The 26576-nt window shown below is 34.7% G+C and overlaps 1 protein-coding gene across 4 annotated transcripts in view; it reads right to left on the reverse strand.

Annotated features, from left to right (window-relative positions):
• The window catches only part of MSRA (methionine sulfoxide reductase A), a 526139-nt gene that overhangs the window by 135270 nt on the left and 364293 nt on the right, over positions 1-26576 (reverse strand). For all 4 annotated transcript variants that reach the window (XM_074287550.1, XM_074287549.1, XM_074287551.1 and 1 more), the window contains one exon: positions 6681-6787. In XM_074287550.1, the coding sequence (XP_074143651.1) occupies positions 6681-6787 (107 nt within the window). The remainder of the gene's footprint in view (positions 1-6680; positions 6788-26576) is intronic.

Here is a 26576-nt window from a genome sequence, read left to right on the forward strand (position 1 = left end):
GGCACTGTGCAGATTGAAACAAACATGAAGACAAAAGGACTCTTACACTAATAATTTAACTTGGGTACTTAGACCATGCCGGAGGTTAAAAAAAAAAAATTGCTACCAAATTTATCCTATTTGCCAAATAGGATAAAAAAAATTTTTTTTGAGAGTGAAATTCAAGGAAAAGGAGGAAAAACAATCATCCAATCTTTGCATCTTCTGCTTGGTTTACTGGCCTTCCACCACTTCACCCTCGAGGGGAAAAGCTAATGGCATTGACCTTGAGGTTGCCTCTGTTCCACCCTAGCAGTGTACACAGCTGGCAGTCAGAGTAACCTTGTGAACTTCACCCCCTTTTGGGCATACTCCCTTAGTTCATCCAGGACACACAGCTGATTGAAAACAGAGGAAGGCGGGCACTGTGCACAGTGACCCCTGACACTGCAGGCCTTTTTTTCAGCTTCTCTCTGCTCTCAGCCAATGGGTGGGCTCAATGGGCTGGCTGCCATAGTAACCGAACGATGGGCTCTGCAGCATCCTGAACAGATGTCACATGAGCCAAGATGAATGTGACGGGGGTGAGGAGGGAGGGGGAAGTGCACACATTCTGTGTTAAATGTTCCCACCAGAGGGAGTGAGTCATTTCTGAAGCAAGTGCAAAGCTGTAATATCAGTTTGCTTGCTTTCTTCTTCCTTTTGTGTGTGTGTGTGTGTGTGTGTGTGTGTGTGTGTGTGTGTGTCTACTCCATTAAGTTTGAAACACACACACACACACACACACACATACACCCACACCCCTCTCCTCCTTTCCAGACAGGTGCTTGAGTTTTCCCAGCTTTGGAGAACATGAAAGCCATGATTTTGTTTAAACTCTAAATGAACATCTCTTCTCCATTATGAGAATTCAAGCAGCCATTCTGCTGCCATTTAAGAACAGGTTGGAGAAATTGTACCACATGGAGCTGCAGCTGAGTCAATTGGTATTTTAAAGCCAAATGTACTAAGTAGGTAGACTCACAATAGATTTTACTTCAATTTCAGTGCTACTTCCTTGAAATGAAGATGCACACAATTGCTGTTTTTCAGATCTTAATAATTCCTAGGGTCATTTTATTGATTCACTCAAGTCAAGGGTATCAACCTTTGAAGGAAACAACAAAGATCCTTTCTTCAACTCCAGATTGCATTCATCCATACAAAAATGCTGATTTAAAATATTTCCACTAACCTTCTCCTAAAATTAACTAGAGTGCACTTACCTGCATTTCACAAGATTAGCTGGTATATTTGTTTTTGAAACAAGATGTTATGTAGGTCTAATTCCAGTTGTCTTGTTATATGAATCAGATAAGCAAGAGGAAAAAAAAAGAAAAAAGCTCTCCCTAATCTGAGAGATGAAATGTAGTTTATAGAATATAGAAATTTTAAAGTGTTACTAATATCCACTTTGACTAATGTTTAATTCCATATCACAGTGAAAACAATTATAGCATATATCCATATTTGTGACATGTAAATATCCAATTGCAATTCTGGCATAATAAAGTGGTTTGTAGACAGTAAAGTAACCTATCAATTGCCCTACACAGAAATAAAATTTCCTATCAAGCCCTTGCAAAGATACTGGTGATCATTATCCCACATAAGAAACAGCATCCTAGGGGAATACACTGAACTTGAGTATAAAGGAAGTTATTTGGCAAAGTGTAATTCCCTGCAATGCCAAGACAAGTTCATAAACCATAGCTCCCTGGTACTGTGCTACTGTGTACAGCAGTTTTCCTCTGCTGTGGAGATGTTCAAGGACCACTAGAGGGCAATAATATAAATGAGGTTTTCATTTGGACAAAATTTTGCTTTTCAACTTAGTAATGTGTAAGCCCATTATTATGAACTTCTCCCTTCATCCATTAATCAACAAACAGTATATAGATTTTCTTCTTGAAAAAATGTACATTAAATAGTCATTTGCACATATTACAACAATTAGCAATAAGTAAAAATAAATTGCCATTTGGATGCAAATAATTTGTTGAAATCTTGAGTATACAAATTCTTACTTCCTGGAATAGACCAATTTTCAGCATTTATTGTAAATGTCCCAATTTCAGATTCTTAATAAGTTCTTTAATGATATTACAAAGTCACAAGGGGGATAAGTGTAGAACAATAGATTTAAAATATTAATTCCTTTACAATAGATGGAGATTTCTCTCAAATCCTTGCAATGAGATCACTGATCTTACCCAGCAAGTAGCATGGTAAGTAATCTGTAAGGAACTTGAAAGTCCTAATTCTACTGTAAACTGACCAATGCAGACTAACCTGATACTATGTGTTCAGTTCTGGATACAACAATTTAGGAACAGCACAAATTGAAGTATCCTCTGAAAGGATGACAAAGAGGTTGTGGAGACTGGGTAACAAGCTAGATTTTAGCTAATCATTTTATAAAGTATTTTATGATCTTATTGTTAAAAATATGGAGAAATATAGACTCAGATGATGTCTATAATTAAGTGGATTCAAGTACCTATCCATGATTTCAAAGTTAACTTGGAGGGAGATCCATTGTCCATTAACTAATGCTAGGGCATAGTTCCAGGACAAAGAGGAACAGTTATGGTCACAAAGTGGCAGGTCCCAGAGTTAGATCAAGACAGTAACCAAATCTTGGATCATAGACGTACCCAAAACTTACAGGATCCCAGAACTAATTGTGAAAACAGCAGGACACAAAAATCAGATCAGGCCAGATATTCCCTTCACCCATGCCCAGAGGTGAGCAGATGCTAATTCTAATACAAAGTCCAAAGTTTAGAAGTAGGCTGGAAAAAATAGCAAAAAAGAACTTGACTATAAAAAGTTACTATAGTGAAAGGAAACTCAAGACAAACTCAGAAGAAAATGACTTAAAAATCTCTCTCCCTCTCTCCCTTCCTCCTTCCCCCTCCTCCTCATCCACACATACACAATTTATATAGCACTTATTATGTGTCAGGCTAACCTTTATAATAATATCTATTATGTGACAGATACTATGTTAATGCTTATAAATACTATCATGTTTAATCCACACAACTATGGCAAGTAGGTGCTATTATTATTTCCATTTTTACACATGAGTAAACTGAGGCAAACAGCAGTTAAATGACTTAATCAAAGACACACAGCTAGTAAGTTCTGATCCTAAGTCTAATACACCTCTTGGATAGTTATAAAGACAAACAGGAGTTATATTCAAAACTCCAAAATAATTCAGTGAAAGACGATGATCAAGCATAAGGCACACTGGGCAGCATCTTGAGGAAGATACAGATAAAAGGACAAAAAGTGGGTATGTGGTTTTAATTTATGCTTTTTATCCTCCATGGGACCTCCATGTTAAACAAGAGAAGGTATAAATAGGCCAGAGGCATTTGATCATAAGTCCTGAAAAAGATGTTATGGTGTCTGTGAGGATTCCAATTTGGCTCCTCTATTTTCTAGTTGCTTGAGAACTACTGACATCATCTTCTGGGGATCAGAAATAATGGGTGGGGAAGAGACAAAATAGGAAGAAGCAAGAGAAACAAAATGAGATCAGTAATGGTGTTCAAAAATACTAAGATGTTTTCAAGAACTGAGGACATCTTTGATGATGTAGTGAGGTGATGGTGAATAGGAAAGAAGCCTGTGAGAAAGCAATTACCAGGGAATTACCATTTATTACCAATAAATGGAGGGCAAAGCCTGGAGTAGAGTAATGCAGCAGGTAACTAGAATAGAAGAGAAACCATTGAAGGCTCAGACACTAAGGAGGAGAGCATCAATATGGAAAAGAGAATTTCTTTCTTTCTGAAGTCCTAATCAAGACAACAGTATAAAGCATAAAGATGATAGGGATCCTAGGGGAAGAACTGACTCCTCAAAAAATGTGTGTGTGTGTGTGTGTGTGTGTGTGTGTGTGTGTGTGTGTGTGTGTGTATTGGAGGGAACCTGAGTATTTTAGCCCTTGGAGGTGTGATTGGGTTCCTTATAAGAACACTTTTTAAAAAATGTGTTATCAATCTTACTGCTTTTAAGTAGATCTAATGCTCATCCTTAGGTTTCTAATTATGAAGAAATTAGGAAATCCCTCATATCTTAAGTTTCATGTAAATGGGGTAATAAGCCAGAGAAGTGAGAAGTCCTCAAAGTATACATAAGTTGTTTCTGTCAGGAAGGAGCTTATATCATGAAGATCATTATAATTTTCTAGAGGAGAGGAAAATGTCTACTATTTCTTTTATAGTCCATACAACAATGAGATGTGCTATAAAACTCCCCCACAATGCAGATAAAAAAGAAACTATCATCAAAGAAACAAAAAAATACTGTAAATGACATTATAATCAGAATATCAAAATTGTTTTTTTTTTTGGGCTACCAATGAGAACATAGGACTATCTGTTCAAGTGATAAGAAACCCTTCTTATGTAAAGTGATTCTTTGAATGCTGCTGGTATTCTCCCAGAGACTTTAATGATTCATTAGCCATATTCCTAGAATGTCTCACTTCTCTTGATCCCCCCAATTAGCTAATTCTCTACTCTGAGTAACCCCTATTGATCATCCAATCTCTCTTCTCCTATGCCATAATTTCTGAGTGTCAATGGAGAAAATAACAAAACAAAGCTTTCACAATATAAATCTCATAAACTCAGCTGAGCCTCCAAAGTGGACCAGAAATTGTTCTCCATTCATACGGACTCACTCTCATTCCATTACAGTGATTATTTCAAGTTTTTCCTTCTTTCTTCAAGCCCCTAAACACACTTCTGCAAACACATATTTATGTATGGCTTGAACTCTTTCTTTGATGGAAATTGAACCTCTCTTTCCCAGTGTCAAAATATTTCAACTTAATCCCCAAAAGCTTTCCTATAATCATAGATCATAGATTTAGAGATAAAAGTGATCTTGATGTCATCCAGTCCAATCCCTTCATTTTAAAGATGCAGAAACAGAGGTTTATGGCTAGGAAATCACTTGCCCAAGATCTCAAAGGTGGTAAATTCTTCCAATGCAGTTTCCTTCCTATAACTAAGACAAAGACTAATTCCTCTACTTAAGTCCTTATTTGCAACCCTGTTTATCTCTTCCAGGATCTTCCTACTGCAATTATTCTCTCTTAAAAAGGGATCAGTTCCTCACTCTCTATTGCTTCTTTTTCATACGTTGACAAATATGTTCAAGTTCTCCTAATGCAAAAACAATATAAAGCAAAACAAAAACATTCCCTTGATTTTTCTAACCACATTCAGCTATGTTCCCATTCACTCATTATTTCTAATGCTGTCACTATTGTTGTTGCTATTCATCCTTCATATAACATCATGAGGGTTATGTCTTGATTTGCCCATAGAGTAGATTTTTCACTATATAGTTCACAAAATTCCAACTGACATTACAGTACACATTATATAATATGGTGATTTATTTCTCACCTGTTCTAATTTTCTAGCAAAAATCATTGTCTTCCTTTTGATCAGAGATTTGCTCTTATCAACTGTTTCTTCCTTTCTCACATACAGAGCTAACTGTAAAACTAATGGTTTAAACTTTTCATAATTTAGTTGATTAAACTGGAAATAGCAATTTTACTATCATCAATGACAACCAATGCAATAATAGCAACTCTAATACTAAGATAAACAAACAAAAAAAGGGAAATAATAATGACTAGACTGAAAGAGTCAACAAACCTTAAACAAACTGGAGAAGAATGGCAATGAATTCACTGTCAAGAGACTGAGAATCAGCAGAACAAGTCATTATATAGTAAAGAGAGTGCTGGACCTGGTTTCAGATGAACTGGGTTCAAATATCACCTCTGATGTTTATCATTTGCCTTGGGTAAAACACTTAAATTCTCTTTACTTTTGTTTCCTCATCTGTAAAATGGGGGAGGAGGGTAGGCAAGGTGATCTCTAAGGTCTCTTTCAGCTCTCTCTATGTGATCCTGTCATAGTTCTACTATTAAGTCCAACAGTTTACTAGTCAACAAGTCATCAGATCTTAGGGATAGATGACAAGATGCCATATAATATCAGGAGCAACAATTTAAAAACTTGAAGGATCAATATAAAGCAAAGTCAGACAGATAAAATGGTGGGGGATGATAAGAAATGGGATACTTCAAAATGTGATGTCAGAGCATCATCCCAAGTTATCATCCATCATTTTGATACGTGGTCCTCAACACTTAAATTGTATACTGGGAATTAAAAAATAAAAAATAAGTAAAATTGAAAATAAAAATAAAACCTTTAGATTCAGATTGATTTTTTGAAGATCTAGTCCTCTATTAATGAAAGATGTTTAAAGCACTTGCAAAAGTCAAAGAGAAAAATTACTGCATCAGATAACATGGATATTTTTCAATTCATTGATTATAATATAGTGTAGTACAAAGATTATTTTAAAGGCAATTACACAATTCGTAAAAAAAAAACTGCACAACTAATTACTTGGCAAAATCTTTTTAAAAAATTTGTAAACAGAACTAAATTATGGATAAGAAGTAATTCAACAAAATGCAGTTAAGTCCACATTGTGGCTTAAAACAGTTGTAGCCAGCCCCCACTGGTGAAATGCACAGATCTGAAGAAGCCGTCGTGCACATTCTAAGCCAGTCTTACCCAACACCCAATTTGTATGTTGCTCATTCTTACCTTCTGGTAAATTTCTTTAGACTTAAGAGCTTCTTCTGTCTGTTGTGGAGTGGTTGGGAAGATAGCAGAACGGTACTGGGTGCCAAAATCATTACCTTGACGCATTCCTATAAAGAAAAAACAAACACAGAGTGACTGGGACTGAATAGGTGATACTGCCAATGTCCAGATGACTTGATTTTAGTGGGGTAGTATGGTAAAATGGAACTTAGTGTAACAGACAAAGCCACAGACTCAGAGTTAGAAGTCTGCCAGGGGCAGCTAGATGGCGCAGTGGATAGAGCACCAGCCTTGACATCAGGAGGACCTGAGTTCAAATGTGATCTTAGATACTTAACACGTCCTGGCTGTGTGATCCTGGACAAGTCACTTAACTCCATTTGCCTCAGCAAAACATACAACCAAATACATAAATAAAAGAAGTCGGGGGGGGGGGGGGCGGGGAGCTAATTGCAGCTTTATCACAAACTAGCTATATGACCATAGATAAATTATAATCTCTTTAAGCATCCATTTCCATAGTGGCAAAACTCAAATGCTATTCTTGTCTATATTACAAGGCTATTATAAGAATATAGCCAAAAGTCTAAAAAAATTCATTTTGACAATTTTGCTATACAAAATATGGATTACTAATTTGTAATCAATGCATCAATTAAGTATGGCTTATTTAGTTCTATCATGAAATAATTACCTTTTGTTTTAAGAAATGATATTACTAATGATCTTCTAATACAGAATGGAGCTAATAAAGTACATGATTTATAGTAACAGTGCTAAACTTGGAGTTGGGAAGAGCTGAGTTCAAATCCCATTTCAGATACAAGATATGTGATTGAGACAAGTCACTTACCCCTCTCCTAGCCATAACTTTTTTATCTGTAAGAGGGGAAAAATAACTCCTATCTCTCAGGCTTGTGAGGGTCAGATGAAGTACCTGTGATGTAATTTGTGAAATTTAAAGTACAATAAAAATTGTGTTACTTTATTATCAACCATTATCCTTACAGAAGTCTCTTAAATTCTTCTCCAATTTTTACACTGAAGTGATCATGAAAAAAAAATTCTCATATGCCCCATACTAGTAGAATCACACTTTTACATGCTAGAGAATTCTTTATTATATTCTGCTTATGTAGGGACCACTCCAGAACTACTTCCCCAATTCTCATTTACACTGACAAGCTTCCCCAGAGGGCAGCAGACTATTTCTTCCAGGGTCCTAGGAATGACATCAAGGGCTGGAATTTTTAGTAGTGGTGTGCTTTCCAATGATCATCAGCCATACTTAATTAGCTTTTAGAAAGAGGTATTTACTAAGCAAGAATAGAAAAGACAGTTGTTATAAAAAATTATCACCTTCCAACCTCTCCCGCCCAAGACTGTTATAAATGAGTGCAAAGCAGTGAGCAGAAATAGAACAATTTGTAAAATGACATTATGGGGGGGGGGGGAGAATGTCAAAGTTTTAAGAGTGCTGAGCAAGGTAATGAACTGATAAGCCATAAGTCCAGAAGCTAAAATATGTGACTCATCTGCTTAAGGAGCGGTGAACTTAAAAATGCAAAGTTCCTTTATACAGAAATCCTTTTTTCCCTTTGTATAGCTACTCCAGTTAGGTATGTTAATGTCCTCTTTGGTGTAGCTGACTGCTGGGCTCTGAAGGTCAGCTTCCCAATAGAAGACTGAAACTATACCCTTCCTGAATAGGTATAGTTTATTCAACCTAGATACTCTAAGAACTGTGACCAGCTCCAGCAATCCTGGACTACAGATCTTCTAACTTACCAAAATTCACAATGTCCAATGGGTGTCTGGAGGGAGAATCTTTTCCTCTTTCCTTTCCCCAAAGATAAGTGCCTTGGGGAATACTTCATCATCAGATTTGACCACTACTGGATTCCTTACTGCTAGAAATACACTCCTCTGAATTAGTGGTTGGGTTAATACTTAGATCTAGAAGTATGCTATCTTTTCAGCCAAGCACAAGTTATTTTCTGCATAGTATCATGTATCTCCATCTAACAATCAAAGTACTTTCTTCCTCACAAACTGATTAAGGGTGTTGGTTACTAATTTGAACTTTTGATGGATTGACTGAATCAAAAACTCCAGGACTTCTTTGTTTACATTAATTGGGGTGGGGTTTTTACACTTGTAAAGTCAGATGCCTTTTTTTTATTAATTTTTATAATTATAACATTTTCTTTGACAGTACATATGCATGGGTAATTTTTTTTTTTTAACATTATCCCTTGTACTCCCTTCTGTTCTGAATTTTCCCCCTCCTTCCCTCCATCCCCTTCCCTAGATGGCAGGCATTCCCATACATATTAAATCAGATGCCTTTTCTAAGTTGTCACTTTCCTTATGTCAGTTACAGGCATGAAAATAATTTAACAAAAGCACTGATTATTCAAAAATAACTAATTATAGTAAATATATCAGCTGTAAGAAGCTGGTGCAGTGGATAGTATGCTGGGCCTGGAATCAGAAGCACCTGGGTTTCCTGAGGTCTACACCAGTCTCAGACATTTACTACCTGCCTGGGAATAAGTCACTTAACCTTGTATGCCTAGGTTTCCTCATCTGTAAAAAAAAGCCAGAGAAGGAAATGGCAAACCACTGTAGTATCTTTGTCAAGAAAACCTGACACAAATCATGGAGATTGAAATAACTGAATAATCACATCAGCTGCAATGTTTAATTTGGACTATCCTTTTTAAAAGGGATCTAAAATGGAATTTAGTACAATTAAACAAGTTTTTAAAATTTATTAAACACGAATTGTACGCATAGTAATATTCTAGGCATAAGTAAGACATGATTCCTGATAATATGAATCTTACATTCCAGTAAAGTATTGAAGTAAATAAAAAATAACTACAATAAAAAAAATTCAACATAGGTGTTAATGAAAGTCAATGGAGAGAAGTTGTAATGTTATGAAACTATTCTAGAGCCGACTTGGGCAAAAGAAGAGAATAGATGAGGGCTTTGGAGAACAGCTTAGAAGGATGGCATGGATGCATGATAAAAGAGTGATTAAGGACTAAGAGACTAAAACTATCCAAATATCTGCTAGAACTTTTCCTTTTCTCTCCTCTCTTTATTCCTCTCCTCTCTTCTGTCTCCCCAAAACAGAGGAGATAATAAATTCTTGCCATGCCTTGTAACAATTTCATTCTTCAAGAGATGAAATAAAGGATGAAGGGAACTTCTATTCTAGACAACAAAGAGGAACTTGGTTACTGAAGCAGAAATGATGGACACCTTGGAAAGAAGTGACACTCCATCCTAGAATTCTGATACAGAAGAAAAAAAAAAGGTAGGCATTGTCTGACATATTTCCTAGATACAGAGACAGTAGTTTTCAAAGGGTTCAAAGTTCTAAAGAGGAATAGAATCGAGGGGGAAAAGGAAGATCTCAAGCCTCAAATTGTGAAGATATAAAGAAATACAATTCTAATGGAGAAAGGAAAAGGGAACTGTTAAAAAAAAAGTTGTGTATGCACAAGGGCCTATGGCTACCTTATATTTCAAATGGACATATAAAGAAGATGGAATCACTAGGAGATAATTAAGAATAAACACAAAAGCAGGGTGCTGCCTTGTGAGATTGTTACAGAGTGCTGAAATTCAGAATGAGTGGAAGCTGATGAGTAAAATTAAGGATAACAAAATGGGCTTGTTTAGTTTTTTAAAATATGTTAGAAAAAAAGAGGATGAAAAAAGGTACAGAACTGCCATTCAGTGTGGACTGGATAAAGATAAATTATAATGATGATAAAAAATAGAAAACATTTATATAATATTTTAAGGTTTGCAAAGCATTGTACATATATTTTTTTCATTTAATCCTCTGGGAAAGTATTTTTTTTCATTTAATCCTCTGGGAAAGTATTTTTTTTATTTTGTCCACTTACAGAGGAAGAAACTAGCTAATAGAAGTTATATTGCTTTCCTACGGTCTCAAAGCTAATATATGTCTCAGGCAAAATTTGAATTTCTGGTTATCTTGGATCCAAGTCCAGGGCTTTGTTCAATATACTGTCTACCCCAAATGATGCAAGTTGTTCAACTTCAGACATATATTAAGAGCATATTTTGTGTCAGACACTGTGCTAAGTGCTGGTGATACAAAGAAAAGCAAAAGATAGTTCCTCCTCTTCCTGCTTTCAAGGAGTTCATAGTACCAACAAGCTATTTTATACATAGATGTATGTGTGTATATGAATACATATACATTAGACATAGGTATATATGTATGATCTATGACATACATATATACCTATATGATATATGATACACATATAGTTATGCTATATTATTTTTATACTATGATATAGTGTAACACAAATAATCAATACAGGGAAGGCATTCAAATTATATAAATAATTCAAATTATATGAAATTAACAAAGTTTGCTATAAATAAAATTAAAACAAGCATAAAAAGAAGAAAAGTAGTCAATCTGGGGAAAAAAACAGTATCATACATCTCTAATCAGGGATCTGATATCCAGGACATATAGACAACTCGGAAAAATATATAAGATAAAAAACTATTTCCAAATATATAAGCACTCAAAGGATATGAACAAAAGAAGTTGAATCCTATTAGCAAGCATGTGAAACAATGCTCCAAGTTATAACTCTAAAATTTTACCTCACATCCAGTAAATAGTCAAAGATGAAATCCGGGAATAATTAGTGTTGGAGGGATTATGAAAAGACAGTCATATTTGTATATTATCGATAGAGATGATAACAACAGGATATGTTCCACTTCTCCTCTTTTTCTGTTTTTTGGTTTTTTTAAAATACCATAATGACATAACAGAACTATGTCCAGACCTTTTATTTAATTAAACTTCCTCTGTGGCTTCAGAGAGAATATGTATATTCATATTCATCTCTCCACATCAGAAAGTAAGCAGCTTATCCTTGTTTAGTCTCTTAGACTACTCATTCATGTTGACTGTTATATATTTTTCTCTTGACTCCTCTATTTGGACAAGATTCTTTATGTTGATCTTTTCATCAGGAACACTTGAAGTCCTCTGTTTCACTGAAGATCCAATTACATTCAGCTTTGTTCAATAAATTATTTTTGGTTGTAAGCTTAGATCTTTTGTTTTCTGGGATATTATGTTCCTAGCTCCCCAGTCCTTTAGGATAGTGGCTACTAATTTATGTATAATCCTAACTATGGCTCCTCAGTACTCAAATGCTTTCTTTCTGGCTGCTCAAAGGACTTTTTCTTTGACCTGCAAATTCTAGATTTTAGATAGAATGTTCTTGGGCATTTTCATTTGGGGGAGGAGGGTTGATTTAGGAGGTGAATGATGTATTCTTACCATCCAGCTTGCCATTTAAACATCTTCTAAAACATCTGTACTATTTTATTTTATGGTTCATTGAAACATGATATCTAGGCTCTTTTTAGGCCACGGTTTTCGGCTAACCTATTGATCTTAAATTTTTTTCTCAATCTATTTTCAAGTTAAATTGTTTTGCAATGATATCTTACACTTTATTTCTAGTCTTTCGACTTTGATTTAATGTTTCTCGTTATCTCATGGAATCATTAGTTTCTATTAAATTTATTTTAATATACAAAGAATTCAAAGGTTTTGTACCTCTTGTTGCACAATGTTAATTCTCTTTCCAATTTTTTCTTTTCACATATTTAATTTTTTTTTAATTTTTCCTCTAGTGTTCTCATTTTATTTACAAAAAACATTTTAACTTTTTTTAACCTTTTACTTCATTTCTTCTAGAATTTTATTTTAATCTGTGCCCAATCTGTGTTTTTCTTTGCTTGTAAAAGTTTTGTAGTAATCATCTTTTCCTATGTTTTTGTTCTGAGCATTCCTGTCACTCTAATAGCTTTTCATAGCAGAATCCTTTTTTTGTTTATTATTATTATTATTATTATTATTATTATTATTATTATTATTATTATTATTATGTTTTTGGTGAGCTCATTCTTCTAGACTACTTCCTGGTTTCATACTCAGTGTAAAGGACATGTACTTCTAGAAGCAATATCTACATTAGCCCTTCTGCTGGATTCTTGATATAATGAATGTTGTGTTATTCAAGGATCTCAGGGACAATTCAGGCTGGGGATGTGCAAGCTTTCAGTGAAAAATAATCTAATCCATGGCAAAATCTGACATTTGTCCCTCTGTTCTAATCTCTGCAAGTTCCTGATCTGGTTTTGGGTCTACTCAATTTAGAATTGCAATAGACAGCTATGGGACTCATCCACAATCAGTTAGGTTGAAAGTTCTGCTGGTTCCCAGTGATAAAACTGTAGGTTTCCCTTTGGTTTAATACGTCTAGTCTGTTATTATTTTAGGGGCTTCAAACTGGGTTTGTTTTTTAGTCATAATATATTTTCAGACAACCAAAAAGACTAACATGAACAAATCAATCAGTTGGCTACCTTAACAATTGAACTAGGTTGCTATCCATGTTTGAGGTCAACCTAGAGAAATTGAATAGGCTATATGGAACAAAGTGACTAGTTTCAAAGCTGCTGGAAACATTTAGTTTGTGCACATAAATTGACACTGGAAAAGTGAAAGAAATAGTTATACCTATTTTATCTTGGTAGAGTACTTGAGTATCAACAAAAGGAAAATAGATTAAAAGTCTTGCTTTTCTATAATATTGTTATCATATCTATAAATGGTATGAGGGAAGAAAATTTCAAAAGGAGGAAAATATATTATCAAGATTGAAACTCACAGGTAGTAAATGTAGGAAGCTAGATTCAAACTCAGGAAACTCAGATGTTTTACAGATGAGGAACGGAGGCAAACAGGGTTCAGTAACTTGCCCAGGATCACATAGGTAGTAAGTGTCTGAGAAACGTGAGTCTTTCTGACGTTAGACCTGGTACTTTATCCACTGTGACACTTAGCCTTAAATATTACAATTAATAGAAAGCAAGCTCAAGACCTTATAATGATGTTCTCCATTTGACAAAATTATCTTTCAAGAAGGAAATAGAAAAAAATCAGCAAAAATAAAACAAAATGGACTTTCTTTTTCTGGCATATTGAAACATTCACTAATTGATAAATAACAACTTAATTTAACAATCATTTATTAAGCACCTATAAGGCAATGAAAAGTCAATACAAGATAATTTGGGGAGTGTATGAGCTCTAAGAACCAATAGAGTTAGTAAAGACTTCCCAAATGCAGTATAATCTGAGCTGAGATTTGAAGAAAAATGAAGAGTGTTAAGAGGTTCATGTAGAGGCATCATGTAGGCAGAGCTACATTTGAAGTCTGAAGACTCTGCTTATTCACTCTGCTGCTTATTCACCTCTGTGACCCTGGCACCATCACTTAGCCTTCCTGAGTATCATTCTTCTCATCCTCAACAAGAAAATGGAACCACATGACCCATAAGGTCTCTTCTAGCTTTAAATCATGATCCTGATTATTGAGCACCTACTATACAGGCTTATGGTACAGCAGAGCACCAGTACAGCACCTGCGGTTATGGGAGCAGCCTAAGACACTTCTAGGAGTTTATAATTCAGTGAATAGGTACTTGTGAGACAAACTGTGAAACAAAAGGGAACAATATGAGATAAAATAAAACAAAGTGCTACATCCTTCAATAGCCATTATAATTATTTTAGTAGTTCAAAGTAAAGTCAATCAATGAGGGCTGCAGGGGTGAGAGAAGATGCCATTGAAGAGTTCCTCTGTTTTCTCACTGGTGAAAGTGAGGGGATCAGACTAGATAATCTCTAAATTCCCTTCTAGCTCTAAAACCATGATCCAATGAGCCTTATATGATCATAAGGAACTAAAGCTGGACCTCAAAGGACTGGAATGGTATTTGGATATGAAGAGGGAAGAAGAGGAATTCAGAGTGAGGAAAACATCATCACAAAAGGCACACTGGTAAAGGAAGAGATTTGCCTGCCCCGAATAGAGGGTTTATACTGGGAAGTAATAGGAAATAAAGTTATATAGGGTCAGGTTATCAAGAGTATTAAAAGCCAGGCAGATGAGCTCAAATTCAGACAGTATAGGCATCACTTTATGGAATTCTCCTGTGGGTTAATTTAATAATAATAAAGACAGAACTAGCTCTGACATAGATTAAATAAACATTGAAAATTCTGCCAAGAGTCTCCATTTTCTCCCAATGGCTTCAGAGAAACAGAGGATAAATTAAGGATGCTATGAGGCTGCTTCTTTTCCCAGGAAAGCAAACTATGGACTTGATATTCCAGACTTAAAAGGAGCTGTGTTGGATGAAGAGCAAATTATTGGCTCAGAAATAACACTTTTTTTACTTAACATTCTTCAGAAATGCTCCAGAAATTGATTAATGAGAACAGAGCTTTTTGGCATTCATGAAGAAGTAGTGACCTCCTCACTTTTACCAACTGTTAGAGATTTCTCCATCAACTTTTTTTTTTCCAAATAAGATTCCACTTATAAGTAGTAAGCTATTATGGGATTCCTCTGAACATCTCTTTTATATATATATATATATATATATATATATGTATATATATATATATATATACATGTATATATATATGCACACATACACACACACACACACACACACACACACACACATATATATATATATCCCTATTTATCTGTATCTGATAATTACTGCGACTAAAAGAAATATTTGATAGGCTCTCTTTGGTCAGTGTACCCATGTTGGAAAAAAATTACTTCATTATATTACCACCTCTCTACTATTCTGAAGTATGCAATTTTTAAAAGAAGAAGATATCTCTTACTTCTAACATTTCTTTTCTTCATGAAACATAGAGCTTCAAGTGGAGTTTCTTAATTCCTTAAAATATAACTATATGAAATTTAAGGTGTTGATCAATCATTTTCTCTCTCTCCAAATCAATATTTACTTTAGTAAGATGAATGAACTCCCTTTCAAGTAGTTCACTGAATAATTAGTGATATAATTACAAGCAGCAACAGCTTTTCATGTAAATGTATTGCTGGATACTAGGCTGAAAACATAACAATGATATATTTTAGCCTTCACACATATTGGGTTAATTCAGCTTAGCATAGTTTAATTCATCAAACATTTACTATGGATAAAGCACTGCTCATGGTACTATGGATATAAAAATGAAAAACGCCATACTCCTTGCCTGCAAGAAACCTAGAATTTAATGGTTGAGTTTGGAGGATGGCAATATAGCACATACACAAATAAGAAAATTAGGAGGCAGAAAGTGACATAAGCAAATACAGATGAAGCATTATAAGAAAAAGGAAAGAGAAAGAGGATACTAACAGTCCAGAATAAGGTAGATGAGTGACAAAGGGAATGAGGAAAGCTTCCATATTTTAGGGAAAAAAAATCTATACCCTAGGGGAAAAAAATGGAAGGGAACCAGAATGGTGAACATTCCTCTACTATGTGTGTATATGTGTACACACACACACACATATACCCACACATATAAACATACATATACACATATATACACACTGAACATCAGATTAAGATATTGGAGCTCCTTAGACTAAAATGAAAGGACTCAAAGACAATAAGTTCAGCATCCAAGTTTTTGCATAATTCTTATGGAGGTTTGATCAGAATTCTTGGAATGAGTTTTGAGAATGTTGATTCTCAATTAGGGATATAATAGGACAAAATAAAAGCAGTCCAAAGAACAGTCTTTTTAGTCTGAAGCATTTTGTTAGCTACTGCCTCCCTAAGTGAACTAGTCTATAGTCACAGACAGTTATGCATTAAAAGCTTCAGCCTGTCATAGCTGGGGAGAGGCTTTCTAGTCACTACACTTTAGTGAATGGCAAGAAAGAGTCATGGGTGACTCTGAATAAGTTAAGATTTCCAAGTAGTAGCAAAGAGCAGTTTGACAGCCGTTGGACCAACAGAAATGTCCTTCAGAGATAACATGGTATCCAGAAGAGAAGGGCACAATTATATCATTAGGGAACATCTAAAGCTCTCTAGCATTAAAGAAAGTATTAAGGGGAGGAGAGATTGGAGATCCCAGTAAAGTAAAGAAAAGCTTTAGAAAAGATCAAGTATAGGGGGAAATGGAATGACAGACAGTTATAGCCAGGTAAGACTCTGTTTGTTTTTTTAATTGTAAAGGTAGAACATTTGTGGGTAATAATAATATCCAGTATGACATCCCTTTGTGGCTAAACTGGAGTAGAAGAATTAGTCAAGTGAATTGAGGAACTTGGAAGTAAAAGTGTTTAAAGGAGCATCAACAAAAATGCTAATTTTTTTTAGGAAGGATAGCAAGACTGTGAGTCAGGTGCTGGACTTCTTGTGAAAGGCAAGATGTTACAGGCCAGGACATTAATAAAATTGGAGAGGCTTGAGTTAAAGCTGACACTTCCATAATACCAACTACAATATATTATTGATGGGAATGAATCCTGAAACTAAATTTGGAGTCTGAAACCCTGAAATTGGTTTCAGGGTTCATCCTGTCATTTTGAGATAAGATGGTATGGAGCAGACCTGGGGTAGCTGGCATTTACCTTCCTCCCCATATAACTGAAAGGAGAATATAAAAAGTTTTACCATTTGGGGAGAGGAACTTCGAAAGTTATGAGAATCTTCTTGCCAAGTGTTTTTAGTTTTCTTGGAAAATAGCTTATCCATGCCTTTATTTTTCTATAATGGTTTTTACTGCCTCAGTGATAGAATTTTGTATGGAAGTGGTTGGACATTTTAATTGCAGGGATTCTTTATTTGAACTATTGGGTGCTGAGGGATCCATTGTTTTAGACATGGAATTATGACCAGGACAATGGGGAATAATCAGGGGATAAGTTGACAATAGTCACCATAACCAAATTAGGAGGGAGGATTTTAATAAAATGCACTTCAAAGAAGAGGTTGTTTAGTTATGGCAGCAAAGAGAGAATCAAGAGACAGAAACAGGGATCAAGAACTATTCTGATTCTCTAGAATCAATGTGAGAAGGTACAACCAATACTGTAGAACTGTGACAGAAAATAACAAATGTCACATTGATGTAGTACTCTACAATTTACAAAACACTCTCTTCATAACAATAAGTAGTACAAGTAACAGCATCCTTATTTTTAATAAGAGGAAACAGAAACTTAGAATGATAAAGTGGCATTTTTATGGGCACACAGACAATAAACAATAGACCTAGATCTCAAACCCAAGTCTTATTGACTCCAAATATGGTGTTAATTCTACTATACAACATTTCTTTATCCCTAAAGGGAGAAAGGTATGATTTTAGGGGCTCAAAAGATTGCCTAGTTTGAGGCTGGCACAATGTGCAAAATCTCTCATTGGAGAGGACATGGTGATAAACAGTTCAGAAAGGATCAGAAGCAGTCATTGTCTCACATACACACACATACACACACACACATTAATGATTATAGCTTTTTATTTACAAAATATATGCATGGGTAATTTTTTACTGACTCTTGCAAAACCTTCTGTTCCCAACTTTTCCCTTTTTCCCCCACCCCCTTCCCTAGATGGCAGGTAGTCTAATACATGTTAAAATATATGCTAAATCCAATATATTTATACATATTCATACATTATCTTGCTGCACAAGAAAAATCGAATCTAGAAAGAAAAAAAAACCTAAGAAGGAAAACAAAACTATAAACAAACATCAACAGAAAGAGTGAGAATATTATGTTATGTTCCACATTGTTCCCACAGCTCTCTCTCTGGGTGTAGATGGCTCTATTTGTTACAGACAATTGGAACTGGTTTGCATCATCTCTCGTTGTTGAAGAGAGCCACGCCCATCAGAATTGATCATCTTATAATCTTTTTGTTGCTGTGTACAATGATCTCCTGGTTCTGCTCATTTCACTCAGCATCAGTTCATGTAAGTCTCTCTGGGCCTTTCTGAAATCATCCTGCTGGTCATTTCTTACAGAACAATAATATTCCATAACATGTGTTTATCATAACTTATACAGTCATTCTCCAACTGATGGGCATCCACTCAGTTTCCAGTTTCTTACCACTACACAAAGAGCTGCCACAAACATTTTTGCACATGTGGGTCCCCTTCCCTCCTTTTTGATCTCTTTGGGATATAAGCCCAGCAGAAACACTGCTGGATCAAAGAGATGCACAGTTTGATAACTCTTAGAGCATAGTTCCAAATTGCTCTCCAGAATGGTTGGATCATTTCACAACTCCACCAACAATGCATCAGTGTCCCAGTTTTCCCACATCCCCTCCAACATTCATCATTATCTTTTCCTGTCATCTTAGTCAAGCTGACAGATGTGTAGTAGTATCTCAGAGTTGTCTTAATTTGCATTTCTCTGTTCAATAGTGATTTGGAGCATCTTTTCATAGGACTAGAAATAGTTCCAATTTCTTCACCTGAAAATTGTCTATTCATATCCTTTGGCCTTCAGTTTAAATATTTAAAATTATTTATTTTATTCTGAACATAAGAAATAAAACAAGCATTTCCACAGTAAAATAGAAAAAAGAGGACTGTACATGAGAGCACAAATCTATTTTGTACTACTTGATTATTTAAATATATAATGTTATCATGTAACTTTCCCCCCCCCTCTTTTTTCTATCTACCCTCTTTCCTACATAAGGATTATTAAGCATTATTAAGAAATATGTAAACATATAAAACCATTCTATACATATTTCTATTTATTATTTCTTTCTCTGGAAATAGATGATAACTACCTTCATATGTCCTTTGTAGTTAATTTGGGTATTTTTTTCCCCTGAGGCAATTGGGGTTAAGTGACTTGCCCAGGGTCACACAGCTAGGAAGTGTGAAGTGTCTGAGGTCACATTTGAACTCAGATCCTCCTGACTTCAAGGCTGGTGCTCTAACCACTGCACCACCTAGCTGCCCCTAATTTGGGTATTTTTTAAGAGTCAAAATGACTTAGTCACTCAGAGTTGTTCTAAAAACAAAACTATTACTATATACAATGTTCTCTTGTTTCTATTCATTTCACTTTTCATTATTTCATGCAAGTCTATCCATGTTTTTCTAAGAAAACTGAGCTCATGATTTCTTATAATATAGTCATATTCCATCATAATCATAAGGCACTGTTCATAAATTTTTAAAAGTCCTTAATTTGGTAGGAAAATGAGGAAGAGAGGAGCAAAAAATCTTGTATGATTAACTACAAATTTCACATCCAGAGAAGCTGGTATAATGGTAGTCAAAAGTAAATTGTATTGTAATTATAGGCTGCACTGAGATTTTGTACAAGCCAATCATATTTTGGAGGAAAATATGTTTTTACTGACATGTTACATGTTCTATTTAGCTCAAAAAGTGATTGTGAGGATCAAATAAGCTAGTGTATGTGAAAGGTCTTTGTAATTGTAAAGCCCTATATAACTAATAAACTACTATATTACTGCATTTTGGCAAACATATATGGCACAACTGAATGTAACATGTCATAAGAAAAGGTTTGCCTAACCATATGTAATAGGCTTTAAATGAGAACACACTAATACTTTTCAGTGTGCTGAGCTGCAGGCTGTAGTCCATCTGATTAAGAACTACATTTCCCATGCATCCCTAGGCCCATGAAAATGACTTCCAAAGCAGATGAGCTGAGACTTTGAATCCTGTGAAACTATAACTGTTATAGGATTTTCCTCATTACCAGGATATGGAGCAAATGAAAAGAGAGCGGGGAGAAGATGGTGGTTAAGAGAGTATTCTATAAAGAAAGGATGATGGTAGAAGTTCTTTTTTGTTGAAGACAGCTAAAACTGGGAGAGAGAGAAGAGAGGGGAATGGTTTGCTTTTCCTTCTCCAGCTCATTTGAAAGACAAGGAACTGAAGGAATAAGGTTAAGGCAAACAAACATGGCCATGGTTGCACAGCTAACAAGTATCTGAGGCTAGATTTGAACTCGGGAACTTGATTTTTCCTTCATCCAGGCCGGGTATTGTAGCTACTAATCACCTAGAAGCCCTAGTTTTAATTTGCCTGAGAAGTAAAACACATGGATAAAATAACCCAACAGAAATGAGAAAAAGAAGAGAACTAAGACCCCCACCCCAGCCCAACCAATATATTTTTATTATCATTACAAAAGACCTTATTGTCTAACAGTAGGGACATATCATCATCAAAGATAACAAGCTAACATCATGACCACAATTCTCATTTACATGGCACTTCATTACAAAGTATGCTTACAGAACATATTATTTAATCTTTGCAAAAACCTAGTAAAGTATGTACTAGAAGAACTGCAATCTCCATTTTACAGATGAGTAAACTGAAGTTCTGGGAAATTAAGTGATTTGTTCAAGAACATATATGAAGTAAATGGCAAGGTCAAGACTAAGGTTTTCCACCATAGTATCATGTTATACACTTTGAGATATTTAGATGGCATTTAAAATATATCAATAAAGATCATGGTCAGAGCAAGGCAGAAATCATACTAGGAAGATTCATGTTATCTAAAGAGAAAGCATAGAACAATTAATTAGCTGCCTGAAATTTGGATTTCACCTCAGATGCTTAACTAGATATATGAGATCACAAACAAGTCCCTTAACCTATTGGATCTTCATCTCATCTGTAAAGTGGAGATTATAATAACTGTACCACCTGTTCCACAGAAATGCTTTGAGAAAAGTACTTTGCAAACTTTAAAGCATTATGTAAATGTGAAGAATTATTATCGTTATCATGATGGACTCAGTGACCAATGCATTATCCTTTAGAATTTCTAGATTGTGTCATTACTATTTCATCACAATCCAACCACAAATTTTGTCTAGTTTATCCTTTTTATTAAGATGAATTCTAGTTGTCCTTTTTACCTCTTTTATTTTTATTTAAATTATTCTGTACCACACTATTTTCCAAAGGATCTGAAGTTCCTCCCAATCTTATGTTTCCTCAAGAGATCATCAGACTTTCTTTCTCATCAGTAGTGAAAATAATACTATGGAACTGATGGAGTCTATTGGGTCTGATATTTTACTCATAAAAATATTTCAACGTCATTAGCCATAAATTTAAATAGTCTGTTTTTTGCTTTTGTCATATTTCAGAACTGTGGGCACATCAAACTCTTGTTAACATCAGAAATATTAAGATAAGGTGCTAAATAAAGTACATTAGATACTCTGTCCCTTGAAAAAGAACAATCAACAATAAACCAATTATAATCCAGAATAACAAAAATGGTCAAATTTTCTTTTTTTCCCCCTAATTTTCTGGGTCTGAGATTCTTAAATGAAAATGCAACTTCTCTCAGAATACATAATGCTGGTTTGGGGTTGTTTTAGTAATTTATGTGTGTGCAGCTGTTCTTCCCCTATAAGTATACACATCTGCTCATTAGCAATACAATGTAATTTCCAGTGTCTAATTATTTGCAGATGATAGATTCCTCACACACTGTCTAAAAAAAGTGCAGTCCTTCAAAACTAGAGACTAATAAAAATACTCACTAACTAAAAATGTTGAACACCATGAAGTTGAGACATTAATTTGGCAGAGCTTGTTGCCAACTTAGTAAGAAAATTACAGAAAGAAACATATATATTTAAAGTTAGCCTATTTGATTTTTCACTGTGGAAGTCATGTTGGGCTCTAATATTCCTGTGGATCCACAATTTCATATTTTAGGTCTCCCTTCACCAATACAAATCTCAGTCTATCCAAGCCTTCTTTTCCTGTGTAGATCTAATCCTTGTCCTCCCATAAATCAATAGAAAAACTACTCAGTAATCCTTCCCTATATTCTTTTAATATTTCAAAGAGACCCATGAAATATTATAGCTGTCCTGCTATGTGACTGGTCTACTTCCTTTTCCAAACATTCATTTCTTTATTGGTGATTTTTAAACCATTTCTTATTGCCAAGTCATTGTTGGCAACATGCTTTAGCTTACTCAAACCTATTATATCTCTATTATTAACTTATAGATCCACTTCTGATTTGAATTTTCTGAGATTATGGTTTTCTTTGGTTTGAGGCACATCACAACACAGGGAAAATACACACACAAACATATACATATATATGTATGTGTATGCATGCATCATACACATATGTTATTGTAAACTAAAGTCATTGAAAGAGTTGCTCTATTTCCAAATGCAATTGAGCTTATTTTCTTGTTCAATTCTGGGCCTAGCTTACTGCTACCTTCAGTTCCTGTCCAAGATAAATGTACCAAAGGACCAAGTCACAAAGGATTAGGGTACAGTTCAGTTTACCTAGAAAATGCAACATGTATATATGTATACATCTTCAAATGGTAGATTGGAACCAACCTGTAGAAAGCCTTGAATGCCAATCTCAGGAAATGATACTTTATTTGGTTGGCAATGGGGAATCACTTAGGATTTAAGTGGAGGAGCATGATCAGAATAACTCAGGTGGCAGTTTGAAGGGTAGAACGAGAAAGCAAGAAGAGCAGTCTATTATCTAATTCTTAAAATTTGGTACCTCCTTTCTCCAAATCCCTTCTTAAGCACAGAACTTAGTTCCTGTTCTAGTTCTCTATCTGAAACATTTGTGCTTTAAGGACCCAGTCCTCCCAAGGACTCCAGACCAACAGTAAACTGCAGAGGTTAAATCATTACTGACTGCTTTGTCCCTAATACCAAATGGTTACTGCTTATCCTCTACTGCCACTTTACCCATAACTACATGGATATTTAACTGTACCTACTGCTGAGCCTCTCTGAAGTGCTGAGCCTGCACGCCTGTGAAACTACCTGACCTCTCAATATTGATCTCTCAGCCCAATCCACTGTTATAACAAACCTTGGTTATAATAGGACCTTGTAAAGTCTGAGTTTCATTTGTTACTCAAAAGGTTTTACTCTGACTTCAACCACTTAAAATGCACTAATATGTTATTAAAAGTTCACTATTCAGTCAGAAAATGGCAAATTTTTCTACAGATATGCTGCCCAGAATTCCTGTTAATCCAGATCATTTTAAAGGTCACCAGTGAGGAAGTGTCAGAAGGTGGATTTGAAATCAAGTTTTCCTGATCCCAAGGCCAGCACTGTATCGCTTGGCTGCCTCCCACACAGGTAAGAAGTGGCAAAATTGGGATTTGTACCCAGACTTTATGGCATGAAATCAATTGTTCTTTCTATTATATCATCATTACTCCTCTTATACATCTTATTTTTCTCTGTCATACTATAAGTTGAGGCAAGCACTATATTTTAAAATTCTCTCTTCTGTACATAGTAGGTGATTTATAAATTATTCTCAAATTTGAATTTCATATCTTCAATTACATAGACCCTGTAAATATCAACTAGCATCTGGATATCTAAAGACATCTCTCTGATTTACAGAATGATCCCACTATGCTAGCTCCACATGGCATTGTTATCGAACAGAAGAGAATGTGATTAATGCTCTATAACACTTTATTTTTTTTTATTTTTTTAAATTGAAGCTTTTTATTTTCAAAACATATGCATGAATAATGTTCAACATTCACCCTTGCAAAATTTGTGTTCCAATTCCTCCCCCCCTTTCCTATCACTCCCTCTCCTAGATGGCAAGTAATCCAATATATGTTAAACATGGTAAAAATATATATATATATAAATAGAATATATGCGATCATATATACAGAATATACAATTATCTTGCTGCACAAGAAAAATCTGATCAAAAAGGAAGAAAAATGAGAAAGAAAATAAAATTCAAGGAAACAACAAAAGAAATGAAAATGCTATGTTGTGATCCACACTCAGTTCCTACAGTCCTCTCTCTGGGATAGATGGCTCTCTTCATCACAAGATCATTAGAACTGGCCTGAATTATCTCATTGTTGAGAAAAGCCATATCCATCAGAATTGATATTGTTGTTGAAATGTATAATGATTTCCTAGTTTTGCTCATTTCACTCAGCATCAGTTCATGTAAGTCTCTCCAGGCCTCTCTGTATTCATCCTGCTGGTCATTTCTTACTGAATAATAATATTCCATAACATTCATATACCATAATTTATTCAGCTGTTCTCCAATTGATGGGCATTCACTCGGTTTCCAGTTTCTTGCCACAAAGAGGGCTGCCACAAATATTTTTGCACATGTGGGTCCCTTTCCCTACTTTATATTCTCTTTGGGATATGAGCCCAGTAGTAATACTGCTGGATCAAAAGATATGCACAGTTTGATAGCCCTTTGAGCATAGTTCCAAATTGCTCTCCAGAATGGTTGGATCTATTCACAACTCTACCAACAATGTATTAAGGTCTCAACTTTCCCACATCTCTTCCAACATTTGTCCTTATCTTTTCCTGTCATCTTAACTAATATGAGAGATGTGTAGTGGTATTTCAGGGTTGTCTAAATTTGCATTTCTCTGATGAATAGTGATTTAGAGCACCTTTTCATATGACTAAAGATGGTTTTAATTTCTTCCTCTGAATATTGTCTGTTCATGTCCTTTGACTACTTATCAATTAGAGAATGGTTGGAATTCTTATAAATTTGAGTCAATTCTCTCTATATTTTAAAAATGAGGTCTTTATCAGAACACTTGAATGTAAATTTTTTCCCCAATTTATTTATTCCATTCTAATCTTGTCTGTATTACTTTGGTTTGTAGAGAAACTTTTTAGTTTAATATAATCAGAATTATCTGTTTTGTGTACAATAATGAGTTCCAGTCCTTCTTTGGTCACAAATTCCTTCCTTCTTCATAGATCTGAGAAGTAAACTATCCTATGTTCTTCTAATTTGCTTATAATATCACTCTTTATGTCTAAATCATTAACCCATTTCAACCTATCTTGGTATATGGTGCAAGGTATGTGTCAATACCTAATTTCAGCCATACTAGTTTCCAATTTTCCCAGCAGTTTTTGTCAAATAGTGAGTTCTTATCCCAAAAGCTGGGGTCTTACGGTCTGTCAAACACTAGATTACTATAGTCATTGATTTTTTTGTTCTGTGAACCTAACCTATTTCACTGACCAGTTACTCTATTTCTTAACCAATACCAAATGTTTTTTATAACTCTTGCTTTTTGGATCTAGTTTAAATATAGTTTAAGACCTGGCATAGCTAGGTCACCTTCATTGGCATTTTTTTTTCATTTATTCTCTTGAAATTCTTGACCTTTTGTTCTTCCACATGAACTTTGTTATTATTTTTTTCTAGATTTGTAAAATAATTTCTTGGGAGTTTGATTGGTATGGCACCAAATAAATAGATTAATTTAGATTATCATACTCAGCTACCCATGAGCACTTGATATTTTTCCAATTGATTAGATCTGACTTTATTTGTGTGGAAAGTGTTTTGTAGTTGTGTTCATATAGTTCCTGACTTTGCCTTGGCAGATAGACTCCCAAATATTTTATATTATGGATAATTATTTTAAATGGAATTTCTCTTTGTATCACTTGCTGTTGGACTTTGTTGGCAATATATAAAAATGCTGATGATTTATGTGGATTTATTTTGTATCCTGCAACTCTGATAAAGTTGTGAATTATTTCTGGTAGTTTTTTAGTTGACTTTCTAATCAAATTAACTGAAGGTTTATCTATTTTGTTGGTTTTTCATAAAACCAACTCTTAGTTTTATTTATTAATTCATAATTTTCTTACTTTCAATTTTATTAATCTCCCCTTTTATTTTCAGGATTTCAAATTTGGTATTTAATTATGGAGTTTTAATTTGTTCTTTCTCTTTTTAGTTATAAGTCCAATTAACTGATCTTCTCTTTTTCTATTTTTTTGCAAGTAAACATCTAGAGATATAACATTTCCCCTACAAACCACTTTGGCTGCATCCCACAAATTTTGTATGTTGTTTCATTATTGTCATTCTTTTGGATGAAATTATTGATTGTGTC

This window comes from Sminthopsis crassicaudata, chromosome 2 (genome assembly GCF_048593235.1).
Source record: "Sminthopsis crassicaudata isolate SCR6 chromosome 2, ASM4859323v1, whole genome shotgun sequence".
NCBI classification, from domain to species: Eukaryota; Metazoa; Chordata; class Mammalia; order Dasyuromorphia; family Dasyuridae; genus Sminthopsis; species Sminthopsis crassicaudata.